The 26,430-nt window shown below is 43.1% G+C and overlaps 1 protein-coding gene across 1 annotated transcript in view; it reads left to right on the top strand.

Moving 5' to 3' along the window:
- Positions 1–264: 264 nt before the first annotated feature.
- BMP6 (bone morphogenetic protein 6) overlaps positions 265–26,430 on the top strand; it is a 36,420-nt gene continuing 10,254 nt past the window's right edge. The window contains exons 1-4 of the mRNA XM_026072852.1: positions 265–331; positions 7,257–7,449; positions 21,053–21,201; positions 22,506–22,703. Of these exons, the coding sequence (XP_025928637.1) occupies positions 265–331; positions 7,257–7,449; positions 21,053–21,201; positions 22,506–22,703 (607 nt within the window). The remainder of the gene's footprint in view (positions 332–7,256; positions 7,450–21,052; positions 21,202–22,505; positions 22,704–26,430) is intronic.

Genomic DNA, 26,430 nt, shown 5'->3' with positions numbered 1-26,430 from the left:
TTTTTCTGTTTAAAAGCTGTCTGTACGGCCAAGAGCGTAAGCAGCTGTCAGTGGGAAAAGTTAATTACTTACCTCCAGAACGCTTCTATATGCTCTTATCTATCTTTGCTCAGTTTTGCATGTGGGCAAAACACCTTTTACCAGTGGTTCCTCCTGATGACTGTCGCTGTCTGGCGTGAGGGCGCAGCGTCGTCACACATCTCACTGAGGGGGCTCGGAAGGAGGCGTGCTCCTCACTAATCCCAAATCTGTTTGAAGCATGGCATGAAGCTCTTCCGTGGAGACCCTGTGGAGCTGTGCAGGGCTGCTGCAGTCGTGGGAGCTACCAGAAGTAAGTTGTGGGGCTGAGAGCGAGGCCGGAGGGAAGGATCCCCCCGGCAGAGGGGCAGCGGAGGGTTTGCTTTCAGGCCTTTGATGTTAGTGTCTCTTTCAGCAGACCTGAGTTTCTTCTGGTTTAAGGGATTGTCTTGCTAGCCGCTTGTAAATTAGGGTTGTAATAAATCTTAGTTTGAAGAACTGGAAGCTTTTGCTTTCTTTTGGGTCCTTACTGCAAGGAAAAAAATAAGGTCAGTCTAAGCTGTAGTGAATTTAGGATATCACTGCAGTGGGTTAGACTGAAAGTCTGGTTAGCCTGGTGTCCAACTGACACTTGTACTGTATTTAAGTGTAAAAGACAGATGCTGGTGATCCTTTCCCCGATGCCTTCTCGCTGCTTCAAGGAGCCACTGGCTTTACCACTGACCTGCTTTTACACCTGTGGGTGCATTCAGTAGCACTTAGCTTTAGTTAACTTGTTAAAAGGAGGAAGGAGGTGTGAAGCCTTTTGGATTTCTTTTCTTCCTGTTTTAACTAGTGCTTTGTACTCTTTGGTTCTTTTTAGACGTTTAGAAAATACTGCTTATATTAGTAACAAAAGTCAGCTTTAATCTGTAACAGTGGTGATGCTTCTGTAGTCGAGAAGGTCTGCCAATGCGGCAGGAAGACCTGGTGTATTTTGTTAGATTGACCTGGTAGATTTGGAAAATCCAGACCAGCTTTCAAGGCTCATCCTGGGCATCTGTTCAGAGAGAGAAAGACCTGCTGCAGGTCCCGTACTTGTAGATGCCTGGGTCTAATGGCCTGGATAAGCACTTTTTTGATATAGGAGGGAGAATGTAAGACCCAAATGAAGGCTGGGACTTATATTGAAGTCGGATATCCTTCATCTTGGATGGATGAACTGCTTGCATGAGTGAAAGCTTGTCCTCCCTCCTTCCCATGTATCAATTAGTCTAATAAAAGTACTATTCACTTCTTTATTAATCTTGCCTTGTACTTTGATTCTTGCTGCCTTTTGCTTCTTTTTACAGCAACTGTGACCAAGGCTGGGGTTGTCTGTTCTTTTTGAGCTTATATTAGTTTTGTCCTGTGCAAACTCTTGGTGCCTATTATTGAAGAAATCCCACTGATGCAGCTGTAAGGTTGCAGAGTAGATCAGTCACATACGTGGTGGTTTTATTAGTGGGGACTGTTGAAGCTGTGGTAACGCTTAAAGTATTTGGGGCCTAAGCCACTCCAAATTTGATAAATACTATTGACTTAAAGCAGAAACTGGTAATGTAAAATGGAGAAATTACGCGGCAGTTTGTTATGTAGGTATGCTCACAAATCTCCTGTTCGTGAGTCGAGTTTTCGGGGACTTTGTCATTTTACTGGGGAGGGGATCAAGGAGGCTGAGAAGAAATGTTTAGGAATGTTTTAATCAAACATCATTTGTAATCAAACTAAATTCATGAATACATGGGCAAAACTCACTCTGCATAAGCAGATGATGAACACTGGTAACTTTTACTGGAGTGTGGTAGTGACTGTCCAACAGAACTAAGTTGTTCTTGAAGCTCTTGGGGTACAAAAAGAATCTTAAGTTTTGGACTTGCTGGGACAGGACAGATGCAGAATGTCCCATCCCAAATAGTTGCATCTCACTCATTTGCACCCCCAATCCTTCTCCTTCCCACCCTGCCCCCTCCAAGGAATGAGGTTGCCATAGAAATCATAATTATTTATATAGATAATAAAAGTTTTTTGTTTGCTTTTGGAGATCTAGGTTTTGAGTAAATGTTTAATGTTTTTTGACTTTAGCTCCAAGGGAATGAGCTCAAGACTTTCTTAAAGGCACTACTGAGATTTTTACCCTGACACCTGACAAGGCACTTCTCACATTTTTACCTGAAGACTGGAGCTGACACTTTTCTCAAGCTCTGAGAACTTGAGGAAAAGCACCAAATATCAGGACACTTAGTGCTGTTGTTCTGCATGCAGATTGCGTTTACTCCAGAAAGACTGTTGTCCTGTTACTTCTGCATAGGAGTTACCTGAGATTCAAAGTAATGCTGAAGCACAAGGAATTTGTTTCAATGACCATCATTAGAGTTAGTTTTCTTTAGTCTAAGGTGTGTGTGACACATGCAAATGGAAGTGTAATGGTATAGTTACCAAAATAGATGTATTGTGTTAATTTCTTAATTTTTTTATGCAGTGCTTTTAAAGTAAAAAGTATTGTGAGCAGTATGTTATTTTTAAACCAAGGACATTTTGTGCTGAAATTGGCTATTGCAACACTGGTTTAGAATTAGAATACACAAAATTCAAAACCACAGTAAGCCTAATTTTGACATTCTTGCCTTTTTAACTTCTCAACAATAGTGTTGTGTTTGTATAGTATTTAAAAATATTTGTTGAGAGGAATGTAAAGAGCTACTGGCAGGCTTCTCTGTTAACTGTTTGTGTGTGCTCAACCGGTTCTGCCGCTCGGAAATGAGCTGTAATGAAAAACCTGGAGGTGAGTGCTCCCAGAGTCCACAGCTCAGACCCTGCTTTGCCTGTAATGCAAAGGAGCAATGGTAGCCTGAGCCGGGCCGGGACAGAGCAGCACAGCGGCATGGCCAGTCCTGTGGCCTTTGGCTCGAGGGACGCATGCTCAGTGTGCAGTGATGGGCTAAAACCTCTGTCTGGCGATTTCTCCCTTCCCGACTTGCCTCGGTACAGGCGTGCTTGCATTGGTATTGTCTCTAAGGAGCTACTCTGGCAAGCAAGTACTAATATTCAGAATAATATAATTAGACCCTGAGGATGCATTTTATAAAGCAGTAGTTGGTGTCATGATGCTACAACACCTGTTTCTGCCTGGCTTGTCCCTGATGCCCGGCAAACGTTAGGGAGAGGTTAAGGAAGGCCAGTGGCACTCAGAGGCTGCTCACTTTCAACCTGCTGCAGCTGCTCACATGCCTTATTTTCTCTGCAATGGGTTTGCAAAGTTGGGGCCTGTGTGCGTCGATCTCCAGGAAGAAATTAGTTTTGGATTTAACATGTCACTGATCAGACCAACCTGAACGAATTCACACGGGGGAAAGAAAAATTGGAAAGCAGCTTGAGAAATGATTTCTCCTTTTTGCTGTTGCCTTGCATTTTTGGCATGCACTGTCTGCATTTTGAATAATAGGTCATCTGATGCGATGTAATGTGATAGCAATACAAACTGGGTAATCCTGGGAACCAGCAGCTCGGATCTCGCCTTTCCAAATTTTACTGTTCTAAAACTTGACTTCTTTGTTAAAAATGAACTGTTTCCAGGGGGTAAAAAGCCCCCAGAGAAGAACTGCTGGCATTTTATATTTTTAAGCTGTCTTGCTGAATGAAAACAGTTGATTATTAACTTGATGGGGTGACAATGAGTATATAGAACTTAAATATCTCACCACTCCCACGAAGGAAAAAAAAACCCACCCTCCACTGTATCATAGGAAGATACATAGCCAGAAAAACTTTCCAACTTGTTAAACTTTTATACTTGCTTCATACAAGCTTAATGTGGGCTTTTTTCCATCCGTGATGTTGTAGGGACGCTTTTGAATGTAGCTGAGAAGGACACCCTCAACTTAACAGTATTTTTTTCTGAATGCGCCTTTCTTCTATAACAGAAAAAGCTAAATTACTTAATCTGAAAGATTAAAAAAGGTTTCCTTGCTTGTGTCTTTCAGCTTGTTTGTTCTGCTGATCCTGATAACAAAATCACTTTGAACATTTCCCCTGTATTCAGTTTAGTCAGCTTCTATGACTGTGTGGGGCTTTCAGACAAGGACAAGGATAAAGGAAGAAAGTTTTTAAAAACAGGAAAATATTATTGTGAACATACTGTAAAAGCCATAAACTGTGAAAGGGTACTCGGAGTCAAATGTTGTACCTGAATCTACTTTTAATGCTCTGTGGTGAGTGCTTCGGTGGTGGGATTTTTTTGGAGAGGGATAGGGGAGAATACTTATTTAAAGGACCAGAATTTGGCTGTATCACTTATAAGCTCACATTTTGTATTGGACACGAGAAGAGGTCAGGGCACCCTTCTGACCTGAGGTCTGAAAGTAACAGCAAAAAGTGACTTTTTTGCTCATTTTGAGCCTCTTGCGCTGTGTTGCGTGTCCCTTTTGCAGGTCAGGCAGGACGGCTCTTCGATCTCCCTCACGTGCTCTGGGAGGCCGAGTCACATCTTGGTGTGGGGCTGTGACTGGCAGGAAGCGTAGAATATTCCCCATAGTATTTCTCTCCAGTGTAATTTTAGTTTTCCTGCACCCTGCCAGGTTTCCTGTTGTGATCCTTGTTCCTTATTGCCTTTTCCAGGGTCTGTTGCTTGTTCTGGTCATGTCCTTCCATTTGTTCTTCTTAGTCCTCCTTTTTGTTGTGCTTGATCGGGTTGCTGCCTGCAGTTGCTTGTGCACAGCCTGCTGTCATCTTCTGTGGCAAGCCCTGGGGAGAAGATCCCACGCGCTCTCTTCGGCCGTGGTGGTGCATCTCGCCCACAGGGTGGCTCATCTGGTCCACCAAGCAGGAGGTGGACTTCAGTTTTGACTGGATGTTGCACCCATAAACAAGGACTTTGCAAGTTCTAAATCAAGAATTATTGCTTCATACTTCTGTCTCTCCAAAATAGCTGATTTAGACATTCCCTCACCATTAATTACATCCTCTCATCTTGTAGCAGCAAGTAAAAAGGCCATTCTGGGCACATCGTTCTGCTAGAAACAGTCAAGCACGGCTTCTTATTGGTTGGACTCCTGCAAGTTTCTGAAAATATGTGGCCAGTCTGTTTTGAGAAGCACGTCCTGCTGCGCTTGCGTCAGGTTATGGAATAACCAGACAGCTCAGTCCCTTTCTCAAGAGTGTGTCCACACAAGTCAGACCAACTAGTTCAATATTTTCAGAGTCATTCCCAATTAAAACCAGAGGCAGATACTTTAACGGGAAGYGCAAGTCACTGATGAGAGATGGCCAGCACCGATTCAAAACAAAGTAGTTCCTAGGTGATATTAAATTGCATGATACCATCATTTAATGCGGTGCAATCTGTGAAGGAGATGGTGGGTGGCACAGCCCCCTTTCTGGAGGTCACAGGATCCAGTCACCCACATTTGCCAGTAATTTGACTTCTAAACTGCTCAGGCAAATACAATGAAAGAGTGCCCAAACTGGCAGCATCTTCTCACTTTGACAGCAGTTTGCAAGCTTGCCTGTGCACCCCATAGCAGTTTCAAATGCAGCATCTTTTTAGTGCCATGTACTGCAAAATGCTCCATGAGAGTCATGCAGAGGTGAAAAGATTTCCAGGCAAGCTTCAAAGAGAAGGATGTGACTAAGTGTCGTGCAGGACGCCAGGACACAGTCACAGCCAGATGAGGCAGCTCAAATGAAAGAAGTGCTCCCAGCTGCCAGGGAAAAGGGAGAGGGCATGGAGGAAACTGGAACGGGAGGATAGTGATGAATAGGCAGACGGGAAAGGTAGAAGGGTACATCTCCGTGGGCTGTGTTTTGAACTGCCAGGGGACGTGTCTCCTCTCCAGGGGAGGTAACCTGTGAGTAAGGCAGTGAAATTCAGGCAAGTTGGCAGAGTTCCTGGCTCTGCCCCAAGCCTCCTGTGCCTGTCCTCAGACAAATCAGTCTCCCTGTGACTCAGTATCCCATCTGTGAAACGGGGACGGCTACTTACCTCGTAGGTTGTTGTGAGTCTAATCTCGTGGATACTTTTGCAGTTTGATGTATTAAAAAGGAGGAGAAAATAAAAAGCAACAGAAAGTGAGCACAAAGTCTAACATGAGAAGGAGTCTGTCCTTCCCTCACCTCCACCTCTGAATTTTGTCATGTCCCTAACCATAATATAATGGCTACTTATTCATTATTGAAATATACTGCTTCAGTTGCACTGGTGGGAACAATTTTTTGTTTTTAGGTTTTCTTTTTCAGGGCTCTGAAGATGTAATTATGTGTGTTTATAGAATCTATTGTGGTCTTAAGCAATTTCTAGTAGAAAATCAGAATAAATAATGAATAATAAATTCAGACTAATACAAGATGTCATCAAATAATACAAGAGGAATGGGGCAAGAAGCAGAGTTTGTGAGGGAAACCTCATACAGAGAAAATACAAATCCTAAGGCAGATACTTGCAGAAGAAGTGGTTCTGGATTGTGTCTTTCTTGCAGTCCACACCCTTTAACTTACCTGAAGAGGGAGAAGGTCAGGGAGGATAACTGAAGAAAGCAAAAGAGGTCACTGCCTCTTTGCTCTCTCATTCTCAAATAAGCTTCAGCAAAAGGAAGGGGAACCCTGTATTTGGGTTTTAACTTTAACCCTTGAAATAAATGTCATGTCAATTTTATTTGGGTAACAAGCCAGCATATAACAGCTAAAGCCCAAACCCGAGAGCCAAGAGGCGGCAGCTTTTAGGACATTCTGTGAATTGACTCACCTTGCACTAACAATTTATTCTGTCCATGCCTTGATGTCCTAATGCAAACTGGAGCTCCTCATCTCTTCTGTTAGATGAGGGGTGCAAGGCTTCATGAAATGCCATAAAGAACTTGGAGATCCACAGGTGGAAAATGCTTAGGGAGGTCACAGGTTCAGAGTTACAAGATGTTTTAAACAGGATCAAAATGGTCATATTTTGCCTGTCAAAGATGACTTTTCTTTAAGAAATATGAAGATCTCAAAAGTATTAGCTAGAGAAGATGAACCTTATCTTTTCTAAATTGTATTTGAAAGGCCTGCATTAGAAAGGCTGTTGTTGCACAAGCTTTCACAGCACTTGTCAAGACCATCTTTGGAGAATAAATATGATTTTTATTTTCTTCAAGAAACAGGTGGCAGCATGTGGAAAACTTTTGTTGTTAAATTTTAGTCATGGTTCCTTTTTTTTTTTTCTTCTTTTTTTTTTTCCCCATCTGCAGTTGAATATGACAAGGAGTTCATGCCTCACCAGCGGCACCACAAGGAGTTCAAATTTAATTTGTCTCAGATTCCTGAGGGCGAGGCTGTCACGGCTGCTGAGTTTCGGATCTACAAGGACTGTGTCATGGGGAGCTTTAAAAACCAAACCTTCCTTATCAGCATCTATCAAGTGCTACAGGAACATCAGAACAGGTCGGCAAGTGGTGGTCCTTCTGCTTCACTTTCTGCTGTCCCAGGGAAGGGCGAGGATGTGGATTCATGATGGGGGTCGGCAGCTGGGAGGTCTGCTAAATAGCTACCACTTTTTTGTTCAAATTGACAGGGTGTGTTACTGCGCAGCCCTTCCCTTCTGGGAAAGGGACATGGTAGAGTGCAAAATGGACCTCAGCAAAGAAACTCTGCAATATATTAGCTCAGGGTTTCACTCGGGTGCAACGCTTTCGTTGTCTGTAAATAAACCAAAACTCTGACGTGAGGCAATAGAATTTAAAAGCAAAGATATTATATGCTAGTATTGCTCATGCATACTGAATTATGCATATCCCCTTTCACCTTAATAGTACAAGCATGAAAAACATAACCTGTTTGAAAAATACTGGTAATTCATGCAGGCTTGATCTACTTTCAACTTGTATCTTTATAAATTCAAAACATACCAACTTTACCAAACTTTTACTAGACTAAGAAAACTGAGAACTGTGATTCTTGTGCTATTTTACCATTTTATATAAAGAGAAATGGAGATACTTTAGATAGGAATGTCAGATTTTGCTTTACTAGGAAACTTATCCAGGTTATCCACCTCCATTTCCTCACTGTGGAAATCCAATGAGCTGTTGATTGTAGTGTCCTCTGACAGGTTAAACTGCTGTTTAAATCTGGTTTTGGGAGCATCAATAAGATGCACTGAAAAATGCTGCCAAAGACAGACTGATGTAAAATGCATTGAAGTATTTCTGCTAAAATTTTGGTGGGCTTTGGATCAGATACTGTCTGCATGAGGTTTTGATCAACTTTGATGCCTGTAAACAAATAAAACTAGACATGCCTTACTGTCATATGGGGAGAAGCCTGGATTTTGCTGCAGTTGGACATTGAATGACATTTGATAGCAGCACGCTGACCTTATATACAAAATACTCCTGGGCTTTCAGTGGCAATGAGATAGGCAAAAGAGAGAGAGGCTGCAATAGAAACTTTGGCATACAAATCTGAACAAGTGTAAACTGATTGGCTCATTTAAAAGGGATAACCTTTGTGACGGGGGAATCATGCAAGGCAAAATGATGGAAATATGTGGTCAATTAATATATAGTCAATTAATAGTCAAAATAATGCTGAGGTACAGAAGTGTTTCATTACTTTTGATGAAACATGTCGACACTGTAACTGTTGCACCTGCTGGAGGCAGAGAAAAAGAAATAAGAAACATCAGTTTTAAAAAAGCGACAAGTTCTTTCCTCTGTGAAGGTTTGCCTGGTGCTTTCTTTCTGGTGCTTCTTTCTCCAGCCTTCCCATTGATACTGTTTTGGGGGATCTGCCTTTGATGAATTACTGTTGTGAGTAATTCAAACTTCAAACAGCTGATAGTTGTCCTGTGGAGAGGGTGGCCTTCATGGAAATGGAGAGAAATACTGGAAATAGGGGTGTCAGYGGAGAATTATGTTATAAGAGGACAATGTTCCCTTAGCACTTTGAGTTGTGAGTTGGTGGAGTGTCTTCTAGGGGGTGTGCTTGCTAGGTAGGATGTTATGTCAATGTGCATTTTCTTCAGAGCTGATAGAAATCCCATGGTCACACATTTCATAGATGTTAGCTGTATTGTTCATTTCTGGCCACATAGACTAAAACATTTGTGAGCATTGGTCTATTTTACATTTCACAAATGCAGATCCCGTCACCAGAGCTGAAGGAAAATCTTGGCAAAGTGTTGCTCAAAGCAATAAATACAGTGCTCTGTGATAATCGCCAAAGCAGGGCGTAGAGTTACGTCAGGTTTCAAGTTGTCTCTTCTAAGGAGAATTGTCAACTTTTATGTGTATGTAACATTCTTTTAGAGTAAACTGGGCAAGCAAATAGTGCATTGCAAGAAAGAGAATTAGGGACAGGATAGAGCAACTAAGATTCCCCATTCCTAACAAGTTTGCAAAATCTTTGATCCAGAAATGGCTGTTAGTTCTGTATACAGCAATGACATTGGCACCTGTATCTTTATTTCAAACACAGAAACATGCCAAAAATAGATGGCATTGCAAAGCTGGGATATGCGTCCTTAGGCACTGTGTACTTTAGCGTTTATATGTGATTGACAGCTCTGTATATGCAGAGCAGAGGTGGCATCTGGGATGGGAATGGCAAGGGCACTCTTCAGAGCTGGTGAGTAGTTCGGGTCTCCCGGTTCCCTTCTTTCACTGCCGACTGTGTGTGCCAGAGGGCATCCCACCATTTCTGCTGAGGATCATAAAGCAGTTTCTTCTAGGCCAAATTGCCAGGAACACACAGTCCCTAGTGACATGGGCCAGCCTTGGACTGGTGACCCAGGTATGAGTGTCTGTCAGTCATTACTAATCTCTGACTCATCTAGTCAGCCCCAAGGTTCCTTTTTTGTTTTTTTTTTCTTCATTTATTTATTTATTTGCTAGTGGGAAGGAAGGAGACGTTCGGCTAAAGAAGCTTGCACTTTGGATGAGGTTGTGGGACTTGTGACAAGGATTCTCATCTATACAGATGTGGGCAAAATGTGGCTCGTAAAGTCTTGAAGCTGTAAAAAGAACATGCCCCCTTTTGCCCTTTTTCCTTTTAGCTTAAAGGACTGTTTTAGACATATAAAAATACACATGAAAATATGTGTGGTTGTATCTCTGTATCTATATCTGTATATAAGTATATATCTCTGTATATAAGAGTATATCTATATTAATTGTCAGCACTATATTAAAAACATACAAGTATAAAAAGACAGTTATAATGAGATATTAGAAGCTGCTTATTACTCTTCAATGTTACCTTCAATTTAAGTTCTGACGCTATAGACTGTTGTTGATTCAAATGTGCAGCCAGGTTGGTGACGTGGCTGGACTTTGGGGCTTTGAACATTCTTGAAAACACATACTAAAAAGTTGTGTTTAGCTGTTCACTAACACCTCTGCATGGAGGAAAAAACTGTCTTTTGTCTCAGAGTCTTCTGGGATGCCATATTCTTTGAGTGACTTTATTTTTTGATCATCAATTCACTTGTTTGCTTTTACTAGAAAAAAGAAGTTCTAAGTAAAGTTATAATTTTTCTTTTGTCTCAATGAATTAATTTTGAATATAATGTTTTCTTTTCCTGTTGGGAACTCCAGAAGGAACAAGCACAAAAAGCAGTATTTTTTTGAAAGAAGCTTGCTAAATATTTCTGAGGCTTCTGTTGTGTTCTAGCAGACATCTTAAAAGCCAGAAAATAACAGCTGTCTTTGACCTAAAAAAAAAAAAAAAAAAAAAAAAAAAGTATTGTGTCATACTTCCTTTAGACTAATGGTTTGAGTAACAGCCTGATATTTCCTGGCATTTGATGACATTGTATTACATAAGGAAAAGTCCATACAGGTTCTGAATTCTCATTAGTGACCTGGCAGGTGAAACATATGGAATTGAAGTAGCACCCTTTTTCGTCTTATTCTGTTTTCAAATATTTCTTTTGGTCTGGAAAATTCATCTCTGAAGCCCATATAAGATATCTGTTCAGTCAACACTGGCAGTCTCGAGAGAAAGCTCAGACACCAAGCTGAGCTTGGCTTTTATGAGGTTAACAGTTGTCTTGAGACAATTATCTAGTCTCTACAGTAAACCTCCTAAGTCATTTTGGTAGCTCATGAAATACTTTCAGGTGCAAATAATTCTTAATAGGATGACTGTCAAGTCTGGATTTAAACCAGCACTCCACAAGTGAAAGGCAGTGTGTGCCTTTGAGGGAAAAAAAATACAGAGGAGAAACCTGCCTAAATGATTCTGGGGCAAGGAGGCAATAAATAAGTACAGAGAAAGATTCAGTAAATACAAAGCTTCACCAAAGCTCACAGCGTGGAAGTATCCATTGGTTCTGATTAAGTGCAATGAAGTGGCTTAATTTGGTGTTACTTGAGCAGAAAATGACACCAGTAACACCCAACTGTGAGACTCCAATCCAGTTTTGAGCACTGTTTAATAGAGTCACAGGGCAGTTCTAACAATTCCCCAGGGCACAGCATGATGGCTAAAACCAAAACCAAACCCGAGCCTAAAATTTCTACCATGGCTGCCTGTTACTGAATTTATCAAACCTGTTTTTGCCCTCATAGGCAAGGCTAAAGACGAAGATTGCATAGGCCCGTACAGAACTGTCTCCTAGACAGGGCTCTATGCAGAAAGGATGAGAATGATCGGAGATCAATGCTTATTAAAATAGCACGAAGAAACCTTCAGAGAGTTAGTTGACGCTGTTCCTGCCTAAAGCAATCAGAAATATGAAAATGATACTCGTGGAGTCTGAAGGCAATGAAGCATGCATTCAGGACAGTGTGGTCTAAGTACATTCTCTCTTAAAAAAGAAAACATTTTTAATACTGACTCACTCGTGTCAGTAATATTTTCATCTCCTCATTCCTTCCACCCTTTCATAAGGTAAAAAAAATAGTGCCTAGAAACTAAGCTTTTGTTTTAAAACCAGACCAGGGGTAAGGACCACGTTATGTCATAACTGAAACCGCTGGAGTTGTCAGTGGAAGGCTGCAAAGAGATTAATGAAGCTTTTATGATAGGTGAAGCTTATGGCCAACTGTGTGTTGCACAGATTTCTGACTGTGTGGAGAAGAGACTTGTAAAACAGAACCGAGGTCACATTTGCTTCACTCTGCGTGGCACGGCTTCAGGCTTTGAAACAGGTGGTGGGCTAGTCCGAGGTTAGGAGGGGCAACGTGGTGATACATCCATCTGGTGCTGCTTGCTTTCAGCTTCTCACCCTCCAGAGTTTAAGAAACTGCACTGTATGAGGTCTGGGCCGGGTTATTTATTTATTTGTTTATTTATTGCAGGTGTAGAAAGTGGGAGAGTTTTGCCAAAGCAGCAGTTTAGGGACACACCCTGTGTTAGCTTTCAAGTGCTGGTCCCCCCTTCTGTGTACTTGAGGAGGCTGTGTTGTCTTGGCAGGCAGCACAGCTGGTGACGCTCCAGCCTGTCCTCTCCTGCTTTTTGTGATGCTGAGGCAGAGCTGAGGCCTGGGCAAAAACCTGTCTGGCTGGTCTCAAAGGTACAGCGCTGATTTCGTGGAAGACTGGCAAAGTGCTCTGTGATTTCTGATGCTCTTTGGGAGAGGTTTACCATGTAAGTGAGACTTTTAGAAGTGAAGGAAAGAAATGAGTTTATCTCTGGAAGCAGATCATTAATTTCTTTTTCTTCCTTGAAACTTCCTTGCTCTCACCCGGAGAGGTGTCAGGTCAGGACTAGGGAGGGCAGGCAGTTCGTGGTTGATCAAAGATGTCAGTCCTTGGTTTGGATCATTAGTATATTTTCAAGTCTAAATATCCTGTTAATACAGACCTCAGAACACTCCCACACTGTCCAAACAACTGATCTATAAAAAACCTGAAGCAGTGGCCTGTGCTAATGATCAAAGGAAGATACGGTACCTTAATGGTCAAAGTTTATTAAACAGTTTCATTTGCACCCAGAATGAAATATGAGAACTTGATGTGCCAAAAGAATCCTCCTTTATGGTAAGACATATACTGGCATAGGTGTGCCCTCCGGTCTGACCATCTAGTAAATGTGTTCCTCTGCTGAACATAGTTCTTTAACGGTTAAAGCTGTCATTGTTTTTTAGCTGCCAGTTACAGTGGTAATAAAGTCTTCCTCTTTGAAGCAGGATATTTATACAAATAGSATCTGAGCTTCTAATCTAAAGGGCAAATTGATTTGCCGGCAGTGTTTATAGACTACAAAATAAATAACTGTCCTCAACTGGATTTTGGAATGGGTTGTGTAATACAAATGACAAAGCTAGCATCAATCTGTTTCAAGTTAAGGTCAGATTTGTATATAGTGTGCATATATTTGTATATTATAGAGCTGTTTCCATGATGCTATAGACAAGTGTCTGTCAGCCTTTCAGTTCAACTCCCACTGTGCATATGTGATTTGTTGTGTTTTAGGGTGGTTGTTTTTTTTAGCGGTTTGAAAGTCAAAGTTTTTCTGGATGAAGCTTACTAGTTTGCGACTGGTTAGTCCTTCCTTCCAAAACCAAAGAATACCATGTAAACGCCATATTTCTTTTCTTAAAGGACAAAGATAAACACTATCCCCTTACCCTCTCTCCCATCTTCATGGCTCAAACTGCATTTAAATTCTGAGTTATAGTGCATTACAGCCAGAATACCCCTCAGGTGATTAAATCCTAGCCAAGGAAATGAGAAATACATGTCCTGTCTCTGGGCCTTGGGAGAATTTCTTTTTTACCACAGTTCCCGTTGGTAAAATGTTCATTCCTCAGAGCTGTGAAGCTCAAGACTTTGAACTCAATGTGGGGGGAGACCTTTGCACTCAAATACCACTGTTGGCTTTGCTGGGGGTTGCTGCTGGTTTTGCAGCTTGGCTGTTCCCCCCACCGCGCCAAACCGCCAAGCCCCTGCAGAGCGTCCCACATCTCCGTTCTGTGCTTCATCCTCCTCTGGCCATCAGCCTCGCCCATTCGTGCCCAACTGCTGGTCTCCTGTTACATCTGGAAAGTAACTTCATTTGCAGGTTGACAGCTCTTAACGTTTCCTTCATAGCTTCTAAGGGAGTCTTGTAGGGCTTGCACATCTCTTTTCTTCCCCAGGCCCAGGGGTAGTATAGCTTCTTCAAGATTAGACAGTCACAGTTAAACTCAGTCTTACTTCCTTCCGTAAAATGATAGTCTCCCTTTGCTTTCCATGGAAGTTCATTCCAGGTGCTGACATTCCCTTGCCTGAGGCTCTTTGTGAGGATGAGTGCTAATTAATTAGATCTCCTGTGGTGCCTTTTAATCTTTGCAATAGTGGTAATTTAGCCATACCAGGTTGTTAAGATTTTGTATTGTACCTGTTGGCAGTACCTTGTGTTGTGTAAACTCCACAGACAGGGTGTTCTATAAATAAAAAACTTCTTCTTTTTTTATCTGAAAGCAACTTCTAACTTCTACTGAAAGGTGGAGGATCTACAGTTTTGAAAAGCTATGGTTTCAAAATTTTTTCTGTGTGTAGCTCTATTCAACTCTGTAAGACTGTATCTGTTGTGGGTGCAGGTTTTACTCTGTTATTAGTTGATAAGAGCAAATAGTCTCAATAGTTTATTATATGCAGAATATTTTTTACAGAAGGTTGACATCAGTACAAACTAAAGACTTGGATCCTGAGGTACACAGAGGAGAAGAGTATTTTGAAAGTATGTTAATTAAAAATGTAAATCCCATACACTTCTGTTCAAAATTCCCTTTTCAAAAAGTGCTGTTAGGCAGTCTAGACTATTATGTCAACTTGTCTTTGAAGAAAAGTAAACAAAAAGGTTCAGCTGAGGAAAGTTTTAGAGACTTACTGTAATTAATGCTTTGGTAAATGGCTGTTGATGCGTAACAATCCTTTAAACACCTGGGTAATTGTGAGCTTTGAAGCTGTGCCAAAAAATGTTGTTGTGAGATCTGTAATTAAAGTAAGAGACCTTTAACTTGGTCATTTTGAAGGTGATAGTTCTGTTTATTCTCACTGCCTCCTTGGTAAAACTTCTGTCCAGTTGGGGCAAAAAGTCAAGGAGGGTGGGAAAGTAAAAAACCTAGTTCAACATATATGTCTTTAAATTTAGCTTTTTATAGCTTTGGTGTTTTTCCTGTAGCAAAGTTCCATGTTGTAATGTGTATCCAGAACAGAGAAATTATTTTAATCTGAACATTTCACTAAGTGTAGTAGCTAAGATTAACCACTTGACCTGGTTACTAATTTGACTAAATTCTAATCTAATTAGTGTTCAATTAAAGTGAATTAACACCCAGAGACATTTTGTTGAAAGGTTTACACAGAGGTTTCAGTTAACAAAATATTTATGTTACAGGAGAAAAAAGCACTGAAATTAGATGCAAACTGTTTCTCCTATAAATGCCCTGAGTACATGGTTAGGATGCCGGTGTTAAGAATAGTAGCTGTATATGATATTTATATCTGACAAATCAACTCACTCACTGAGGGCACTGGAGCTAAATCCTGCCTTCTGAATCCCACGGGTCGTATTTCTCCTGTAAACTGTGTACTTCTTTCTGTTTATTTCAGCCACTTGTGCTTGCTCTCTTGACCTTAGCTCATCGGTCCTGCTCCAAAGTCTTCTGAAGGCTTTGGAAACGCTTCCATCTATTTCTTCGGCCTTCAGCTTCATGACTCTGATCCAGAACAAAAAGCTCCTGTTTTGAGTCAGGAATCCCTAACTTGCATCTTCCCATTCCCGTCTCCTGTGTTGTCTCAGGAAAGTTGTTTCAGATCATTGCCTCAGTTTCTCCCATTCACTTGCTTCCCTTTAATAATATAAGCTTAATACATATTATGCCTGCAGCACCCTTATTATGCAAATCAGTAATTAAACTCATCCAGATTGTTAAGCACGCTGAAAATAAAGATGAGTGTCAGATATCACAGTGACAATGAGATATGACAAGAGACGTATAAGAAACTGGAGGCAGGTTTAGACAGAGATGATGCTAAGGAACTGTCTGTTTTGGTGATGAAATGTCTCTTCTGTACACTGAATTTGAAAGTCCTCCATACTGTTGTGCAGATGCCAGAGGTCCTGTGATATCCTTGAAATGTGGAGTTGGTTGTGCACAAAACCTGTGGTCTGACTCTTCTTTCCCTCAGTCTATGCTAAGGGCAGATACTCTTTTCTTCTTGGTTATAGGTGTTGGCTCATACATTTCTTCCAGTTTTCTTTTCCCAGTTTTTGTCATTCTTCATGTTCCCTTCCTGTTTCCCTCAGGTCCCCATCTCATCTCTCCTATTCTCATATGCCAAAGTTTTGAGATATTTTTCAATTAATTTGTCCATATACATGGATGCATACTTCATCCTGGAAGACCACTGCCTGTCTCACTGCACAGGATTGATGTGATCACTTAATGAATAGAAATTCAATACTTTGTTTCATATGACTTGCTCTGTATATGATCCATTTCTCACCTTCTTGTCCACTCCAGATTCGGCTTTGAATATGGGATTTCATCTGCTTCTGTATAGCACTCTTCAGTCTGATTATTTGACTGCTTCCCAAACCATTTCTTTTCTTGACATGGCTGTAAGGGGAAGGTGGTGGCACTATTCTGGCTGAGCAAATGAGAAGCTGATACATAGTAAGGTGAGAGTAAACTGTCTCCAGTTTCAGTTGGAATTTTCTGATGAACTTCCCCCCTCCCCAGTGTATGGCACTCTATAACATATTTTACTCAGAATAGACCTCTGTTGACCTTGGTTGCAGTTGTGGGTGCTTCTGCAAACCTGGGCCAGGCGTTTCAGTTTGGACACTCAGAAAGTGGCAAATGCACTTTTCAGCCCACACCATAAGTTTGCTCTGCGGGAAGTTCCCGAACACCAGAGGGGAACCATGTGAAATCCACCTCTCCAAGGCTGTTATCCAGCACTGTCCACTGGCTTGCAGGAGTCCCCTGTTCATTTGATCATCCAACCTTTGCAATAGGTAAGGCTGCAGAATATGGACCTGCCAAGCAAAGACTGTGCAAACACAGAGGACATAAATGGTCCCCAACTCAATTGCCCTACAGACCAGCATCAGGAGTGGCAGTAATATAAGGCTAAACAGCAACTTTAGCTCTTACTCTTCCTGTCTTTCTTTTGCATTCTTAGTGGGAGAGAAATGGAATAAATGTGATTTCCRTGGTCTTTAGAAAGCATAACTGGAAAAAAAGAAAAGCAAATTCAACCAGGAGGCTGYGATTCCCCATGAACATTATGGGCGGACTGGAACTGTGGGATTCACACCACAGACCTCTGCCACTTGTTTCTTGGCAGCAGTATCACCGCAAATGGCAGCAATAGCAGGTTGTTATCCTCTGTGAACTGTCCCCACAGGAAGATGCCAGTTGTTTCACAAATACTTTTAGAAGCAGAGGAATGCTGAGTCAGGAYCAATGAGCTTGATTCACAGAGTACGTGGTGATCACAGAGCCTCCTCTACTCCCTTTTCTCCATAGGCCTCTCACCTTCTCTCACCTTTATCTGAGGCCTCTCTATTTAGTCCTTGTGTGTCTGTGTCCCCCACTATCGCACCAGGTTCAGCACCCTTCCCATTCTAATTAGATTTTCTTTCCCTTCTGCCTCAGGTCCAGCATGGGAGATCTCCTGGTCTCCGTGCCAGGACCAGATGTGGCGTGGCTTTTTGTCAGGAATAGGAAGGACATTTCTTTTCTGCCATGCAGCTGTAGGGCAGAGCAGACTCCCCTCAGGTGGTGCAGGGTATTTGGTTTGCCAAGGGGGAAAGGAGGAGGAAGCATGTTCTCTGCAGATGAAACATCCAGAGAATTTAGCTGCTAAGCTCTGAGTCTTTGTTGAGCTTGTATGGGCAGCAATTTTCAAGAACTTATTGGTTGGCCAAATTTGAGGTGATTTTCTTAAAGGAGGGGAAGACATACAACTCCATTCTGAAGGGGAAAAAGATGGAGTGGGGTTAAAGAATCTTGTTGAATAGATGGCATTCTTTTTTATGTGAGCAAAGTTCTATTTTTTTTCCTATTTTTGTCTTTGGAAATATGTGGTTGACTATTGTTTGAAACTTTCATGCCGAAAACATAACCAGTCAGAAATTATGTGCAGTGATGTACAACCTGGAGAGGTTCAATTTAAGCAGTTATTGTAACTTTATCGAATATTAACTGAAAGCAGAGACTTAAGCAGAAAATATTAGGATGTGTTATCTGCTAGCACTACTGCTGTGACCTATACAGTAGTATCTGTGGAGTGAAACTTTAACAGTTAGCTTTATATACCCATAAAACGGAAGAGCCAGCTGAACAGAGGAGCTGATTAAAAAACAGTACAGTATGAACCTTTTTGCAAAGAGTTAACTGGATTGGAAAAGCCAGTTGTCCATTATTCTGTGTTTTATAAAAGAATTTAAACCTGTGCGAAGTGAGTGTGAAAGGCAGGATTCTCGTTTGGTAGTATTTTACCTTGGTCAGGTAGTTTTTACATTTATGGAGGACGCCAAGATGGGAAAGGTCCGCTGGAACACAAGTCTGTGTTTTAAATAATCTCGATGGAGGTTCAATTGGGGGGAAAAAAAGTATGATTTGGTAGTAAGAAGTGCAAGGTATTACATTTAAGCATGGCAAGTCACCAAAGGAAATGAGTGGGTACTTTACAGTTGAGGAGCATGGATCTAAGGTTTGTAGTGAATCACAAGATGGACGTGAGTTAACAGTGTGGGTTTTAGGAAAAAGCCAAAATACTATTCTGAGATGTATAAGCAGAGGCACAGTCTGTTAAACATATGAAAATTATCCTTCCACTGTATTCAGCATCAGTGAGATCTTGGCTGGATTTGGGTCTATAGAGGGTGATGAGAATAGCCAAAGTCTGGAAAATATGACCCACAAGGAAAGATTGAAGACCTGGTGTTTCTTGAAGAAGGGGAGATGGTTGTGTCATTTCTTCCTCTTCCAGTCTTCAAGCACGTGAAAGGCTAAATAAAAAAAAGGAAAGGGAAAGGGGAAGGGATCCTTATTTATATTCACACTGAGCGCGACAAAAAGTAATGGGCTTTAAGTGAAGCAAGATTTACAGATTAGATACTCTGGGGAAAAGCAGAAAAAAAACCAAAAAACCCCAAATTCATTATGTTTGAAGTGAAGCATATTTGATTTCCTGGAGTGACTGAGTAGTTCCTGAGACTGGAAATCTTTAAGACTAAGCCAGACAAACATCTCAGGAATAACATGGATGTAGCTGATCTTGCCTGGAGTTCAAGGAGATAGACTAGATGATGCCTTGTGGTCCTTTCTGGCTTTACAGCTCTCTGATGCCCAAGTGTCTTCATAAAGTGCAAGGCAAGGGGAATTCAGCTTTGAGCCTCCCTTTTACGTTATTGTAGACCTGACTAATCCAAAGTGGTCAAATGTTCATGAAAGCTCATACAGGGTTCCCAGCAGCTTTGCAGCTGGGCCTCTTTGGTTTGTGTGGAAATAACGCTGAAGCTATTGTAATCTGGAGGCTCTAGTAGGAGGTTCTCTGCAGCAGGCGACGGGAGGGGGAAACATGGCACTTACAGGAGGGGAGGGGAGACAGGAGATCAAAAAGCAAAGTTTGGGGAGGAAGGGCAGGACAGGTGCTACAAAAACCCATTTTCAGATATAGCCCATTTCAAGCATTGCAGAGGATCAATCTGTAAGTCTTATTAAGGCATGGGAATGATCTGGCAGTTCATTCCTCTTAACCTGGAGAGGGGTCTCAGCTGCAGGTACTGTTTGCAACCTCCTTTAGGCAGCGCTTCAAATTATATACCGTGCCTGGAAAGTCCAATCTTTCAACCCGAAGGTTTCCAAAACGCAGAGCAGCTGGCCAGCCCCAGCCCCTCGCTGCTGTTGGAGGTGAAGGTCAGAGTTGTTCCTGAAGCACTCTTCCTGTTGGAAGCACAGTGGCAAAGACTTCTGTGGGAAAGGCTGCTGAGTCAACCACAGAGCATGCGGCTACCAGCAAGGCAGAGGAAAGCCTCCACATTGTAAAAATAGCCTCACTAGAAGCCCTAATATACTTAAGTGTGTATTTTTCCATGTGTGATCTCATGTAAACCAAGGTGCTGGGCAGTATGACATAGCAGTTGGCCAAAAATAAAATGTAACTCAAATATAAATTTTTTTTATTTTTAAGTTAACCTTTGATGGGTGGAAGGGACAGGTACCCTGTTTGCTCATTTCCATTAAGTTATGGTTAGAAAAATATTCCTGCGGGAGAGAGTGCTAAAGGTGGAATCAATGCCAGTTATCCATTTTGTAATGTTGATCACAGATCCAAGATAGGAATTATAGCTCTTCCACACAGGAAAATTAGTAATATAATACAGTGAGAAAATGTATGCAGGGGATTTTTCTGGGTGCTTCTCCAGTCATTTTCATTGAACTGAGTTTTAGTGGGAATGTGAGCCTGCAGAAAAGGCATAGACTTGAGAGCATTTGAAGCTGAAACCTGTAAAGGAGACCCAGCACAGGCAGCCTTGGAACAAGACTCTCTAATCCCTGTTGATATGCCTCAGCAAAATGTCTTTAGAGGCTGTATAGCAGTTCATTTTCCTTGACCATTTGATGCTTGGCCTGTTACTTGATTTTTTTTTTTCTTTTTTTTTTGGTCAATTGTGGTAGATCCATGTTGTGGGGAAGGTGGGCTGAAACCACAAAAACTCTTTGACAAAAAYCACTGAATGTCTGGAAATACTGGTAATTTCACCACTGTCCAACCAGGGCTRAAATTACATTCTTCAGGAAGAAGCATGGCTTAAGAATCATTTGCCAGTGGAGTAACACCCAAATCTAAGAACTAGAATTGCTTTCCTCAAGCAAAACAGTGAAAAACTTTTGTCATCCTGAATTTAAGGTACAAGAGCATGTGCATCACATAGTAAAACTCTGGATACAAGCAAGTAGGTTTGGGGGGTTGGTTTTCTAGCTATTAATATCACTTTTAACAATTGCAATTTCTGTTTCTCCCAGTGCTGTAACAGGGAAAGCCAGCAGAGAAAATCCCAGACAGCACAATCTTGTCATTACTATTCTCCTCTGCAGAGCTTCTGACCTGTTTCTGCTGGACACCCGGGCAGTGTGGGCCTCCGAGGAAGGYTGGCTGGAGTTTGATGTCACTGCCACCAGTAACATGTGGGTGATGAACCCTCAGCACAACATGGGGCTCCAGCTGAGCGTGGTGACCCAGGATGGTAGGTTATGAGCCAATTCACATAAATCATCTTGCGAGTCTTTTGGTTGCTGTTTGGAAGTGGTGCTAGTAGAGACCAGTGGTAGTGTGGGGAGCGTGAGCACTGTACCTTCATGGGCAGCTGTAGCCAATACCCTGAGTGAAGTATCTGAGGGCATGAGTTGAAGGCTGTTGACTTCTCATCTGTCCCTAGTCCTGTTTGTATAGGGAAGCAACTATAGATAAGCTACACTTAACCCACGAGTGAGGTCAGTTATCTCTGAACAGTACCAGGCTGAGCTAGCAGAGGTGGGTTGGGGTAGGGTCCTGGTTTCTTGGTTGGTCATGGAAGGGGGCATGGAGTTGGAAGCCCAGCTTGGGTGAGGTTTAGGTGTGACAGGAAGAAAAAGGGAAGGTATATGGGTATGCCTCCCCCTGTGCAGGCTTACGGCTTGGCTGAGAGCTGGCAGCCACCCTCAGGGCTGCTGCGGCTCCTGTCACTTCTTGTATCTGAGCAAGGCAAAGATGGGAGCCCTGCGTGGGAGAAGCGATGTGGTTGCAGGGCAGGGGTGGTCTCTCTGAAGGCTGGCTGAAACAGTAGCATTTCACAGCCCACAGAAACTTTGACAGGTGGAAAAGGGGAGGCTGCGGTGGGAGGCTGGAAAAGGAGAAAAGAGCCTGCGAAAGAGTATGATATTGAGTATCAGAGGATAAGCAGTGGGGATGGAGAAGGTCTACGTGAATGGAAGATGAAAAAGATGAAAATGGCATCCTCCCTCTGTGAGAGCCAGTCTCCAATCTTGTGTTCATGTTCTATCACTTCATCCCATTTTTTGGTACATTTGTGGGGACAAACGAGACCTGAGAACCACTATTCTTCCCGAAGAAATGTTAATGCCAGCCTCCACCTCCCCAGATGTGCTGAGAACCCATCCCCGCTCCTGACAAAAGCACGCTGTCTCTTTGTCCTCTGCATCCTAGAGGTCCCCTAACTCTGCTCTGGGTGCTTCTCAGGCAGCAGAACAAATTCCTAACGCATCTGGGCTTTGCATTTTATATATCTCTCTTACACCTTTTTAATGCCATGGAGTAGAGATGCTGTAGGGATAAAAAAGGGCCAGGCACTGTGGTGGTGCCTTTTTAAGGATGGATGGAGTGCAGTTGTAAAAATGTCAGTAGGTCATGGTGGCAGAAGGGGGATGTTCAGTGATAAAATAGCATGAGCAAGAAGTGAGGAAATCCTGCTTATGGGGATGTGGCAGTGCTGAAAAGAGCAATCCATCCTTTCCAGTTTTGCTAACAGTCGTTTTTCTGTTTTATTTGAAGGTTTCAGTGTAAATCCTAGAGAAGCAGGCCTTATAGGCCGAGATGGCCCGTATGACAAACAGCCTTTCATGGTGGCCTTTTTCAAAGTGAGYGAAGTTCATGTCCGGATGACTAGATCAGCGACGAGCAGGCGCAGGCAGCAGAGTCGAAACCGTTCCACCCAGGCACAGGATGTTTCCAGGGTGTCTAGTGTCACAGGTAAATTACTCAATGTCCATTTTGTCTGGGAGCTGGGACAACATCTTGTGATGTTTCTATTTGTTTCAGTGTGCAAAAGCAAGAAGGGGGGGCATGAGGTGGGGTGATCTTACTTGGAGGACAGATGACAACTGCAAGGGAATGGGAGAGGGAGTCTCAGGTAATGTTTGCCTAGAATTACGCCATGTGAAATGGGATATTTAGAAGATTCCATCTCGGCGTGCATTGTGGTTTATACTATCGCACATACGCCTTTCCAGCACAGTTGTCTCTCAGTTTTCTTTGGAAAAGTCTTGGTAGAGCAGCACAAGTTCTTTTTTTTCCTTGTAGGAACAGCAGTGTAAAGAGTAAAGTGCATTTCCAAGCATGCAAGCAGGCTTGCCAGTTTTGCTGTGGAAAGGTTGCATGTTGGAGAGGTTGTATGACAACCTTATGTGTGCTGTCATATGCTGGTGTGACAGCTCTGAAATTTTGACAAAAATTGAGAAAATCTTCTCTGTTTTCCAGCACCTCTGCCCTGCATCACAGTGCTGGAAGCTCTTTATTCACTGGGTACCTTCTTTCCTCTCAAACATTTCAGCCCGTTCCAAGTTACTTGATTAATTTGCTTATGCTGCCCCCTTCTTTCCCGATAGGAGCCCTGCTTTTCCTCTATCTAGAAATGACTATACCCCAAGGAAGATACGTGGTTGTGTTTTGTTAGTGCATGTTCAGCCACTGCCCAGGGAAATAAGCCAATGCTACCAAAACTTTAGCGAGTGTGAATCCATAGGCTCTGTGTGCTCTTGGTTGCCTGGGTTGTGGCTGAGCTGTTCTGCTGGGCTGGCGGCAGCATTGGCCACCTTTGGGTGTTGTTGCTGTGGTGTATCGGTGTGGTCCATGCCTCAGTGTGACTCTGCTTCGTGTGTATTCCCTTGCCCTGTGGTGCCTGGATAACAGTGCGTGTGCCTGTGCCTGGAGGCGTGCGGATATCCAGAGCCTTGTGGTTCCCGCTCCGCTGCAAGTGCCAAACTCGGTTGGGGTAAAATGTTGCTTTGCTGATTTTAAGGGCAGAAGGAGTGACGCAATGCTCTAGGCTGCGCCCAGCCAGTGCCAGCGTGGTGGTGCCGGGAGGAGTGCCCATCCAAAGTTCGTCCTTTCTTTAAACAGAAGTGAGCGGGTGTGGGTATTGGTGACAGTGGTGACAGCAGTGCCACGGCTCTCGCTGTGTGTGGTAGGAGAAGAGGCAGGAGCTGCTAGCTGGAGGGAGATGTCCTTCTGTGCCGGAGGTTTTCCCCTGCAGTCGGCAGAGGGGCCGGGGATCCCGCAGGTGGGGAGGAGACACAAGGCGCTTTGCCGGTGCTTTGGCAGTAACAGGGCAGGGGGAGTGTTTGCTCCTGGGAGCTGCCGGTCACTCTGCCCCAGGCTCTCTGAGGCTGGTGCCTCAGGTGGCCTGGGGGATGTCCCTGGGCTGTCCACCATCGGGAGCACCGTAGCAGCGCTGGCGCAACATCAACCCTCGCTGCTGCAATTCATTGGGGTCTAGTTAATGTGCTCGCTTCGCTTTCCAAAGTGCGGGCTCGAAGGCCGTGGAAGAGCCCTCCACCAGTCCCACAGGTAAAATGGTTCATCTGTCACGTTCACTGGGACTCGTTTTTAGTTTTATCTTTCCTCAGTGGCTTCCAAACTGCATTTTTAAAGTCGGGTGTCACGGTTGTTCACAAGGTTACCCCCCCGGTGATCAATTTGCAAAGAGCATAAGGGCAGTTCATTCATGTGGACGTTACAAGCAATAAGCCCAGCTGTTAGGCACACAGCATGTAATTCTCCTATTCAGGTGGACTCAGCTGCTGCGCTCCTGCATCGTGGTGATGCGCGAGCTGATTTGTTAATGTTTTCACAGCACTTGGGGAAAATTATTTGCTGCGTTGCTGTTTTGTGGTGCTGGTAGCGGAGTCAGGATAGACTCCAACTTTCTCTCCTTAGCCCTGAAAGCTTTGCAGTGCTAAAAACAAGTTTTCACTGCTATTAAATCAGAAGATATGACTCAAAGCTCCAGAGGGAGCAGATATATTGGGCAAAAAGGGCCATTTTTACATTGCTGCTTTCTTGACTACAACCACACTTTAGATTATAAAATTATAAAATGACAAAAGGGAAAAAATAGCCAGTTGTTTTGTGGTTTCAAGTGCTTTTTTGAGCTCTTCTAGCTCAAAGCCAGCTTTAATTTAAAACCTGGAATTTGACAGTCTAGTAGTCAACAAGGTGTAGTTGAGCCTCTGTGGATTTAAAGGGTAGGGGAAAGGAGGGGAATTTAAAGTTGAGATGTATGTTTGGGTGGTTTCTCTGTTTAGAAAGGAGAGACTGCATCGACTTATTTTCCTTTYGGAGTGACACTCTTAGATTCTGTTCTCCTTAAGAAGTGGTTGATTTAACAGCCTGAGAGGCGCTGATGACCCAGTGGGGATTGCTCTGCAGACCGATGTATGTTTTTAGCATTAAAGAGATCACAGTTTTTTTTGTTTTTTTTTTTGCCTTTTTTACTTCAGTGGGTTCTTAAATCCATGCCCCATGCCATCCCACTGATGTTTTGGGACTGGAGTGGGTAGGAGATAGGTGAGGCAGTTTCTGCCCTGGAGCACAAGGCAGCTGGCTCGTGTTGGCACTTGTTGGTGGACTGAGCCTTCCCTCCTCTGTGTTAGTGAAAACTCAGAGGTTTGTTCTTGCCTCTGTCCAAAAATGAACCTCTTTCTGAGAAGATGTTGGGATTGGGGGTGAGGGGTTGCGGGCTATGTTTAAAAAAGCCCAACTGACTGTATAAATAGGGACAGCATTTCGAGGTTTCCGCCCTGCGTGAAGCGTGCTGCTGGATGGGTGCTGAATCTGGTGAGCCTAGGCCTTGCATGGAGGCCTGCTGTTACGTGCAGGGCTGGGGCGCCACTGTGTTTTCTTTGATGTGTAATTGTTATCCTGCAGTCAGTACCGAGTGCTTAGATGCTAAGGTTATGGCTGTGGCATAAAAGTCTAGATATAGGCTATATTTTTTTGCCAAGAATGCTCATTTCCCTGTATTTTAAACATGTAATTACAACTGGCTTATATAAAGCAGAACTGAGTAACCCCCATGGTTATAAACTGCTTTGACACAGAGTCCTGCGTCAATACATTCTTGGAGCCAAGCTCTGTACTTTTGTAGAAGGAAAACGAACAGGAAGAAAAGGCAGTATTTTTGGCTGTTGAGGCAGAAAATCGTCTATCAGCTGTAGCCCAGGACATGGAAGAGTGAGTTGGGTGGGAGGAGGGTTATCCGCTGTTATCTTCAAGACTTGGAGTCCATAACTCAACGATTTCTTGCAACGTGTTCAGCTCGTGCTCTCAAACCCTTTGCTGACTCTAGTTAACCTGCAGCGGTGCGGGCTCTTTTTAGCATAACAGGTCATGATTCCAGGGCAGAAGAGCTTTGCTGCCGTACGGTCAGCTCCTCTGTGAGTTGCCTAAACGTGGTTGTGTGGTGGGCGATGGCATGGTGGGTTCTCCCCRTGCCCAAGAGCTGTGCACTCTTCTACTGAGACATAGCTGAGGCAAATCTGTTCCCTCAAGGCCTTCCTTACAGAGGTTCACAGAATCACAGAATCCCTGAGGTTGGAAGGGACCTCTGGAGATCATCTAGTCCAACCCCCCTGCTCAAGCAGGGTCACCTAGAGCACGTTGCACAGGATCACATCCAGGCGAGTTTTGAATATCTCCA

This window comes from Apteryx rowi, unplaced genomic scaffold (genome assembly GCF_003343035.1).
Source record: "Apteryx rowi isolate R43461 unplaced genomic scaffold, aptRow1 scaffold_353, whole genome shotgun sequence".
In the NCBI taxonomy this organism is placed as follows: domain Eukaryota; kingdom Metazoa; phylum Chordata; class Aves; order Apterygiformes; family Apterygidae; genus Apteryx; species Apteryx rowi.
The sequence above is the reverse complement of the archived record's forward strand: the minus strand, read 5'-3'. Positions and strand labels throughout refer to the sequence as shown.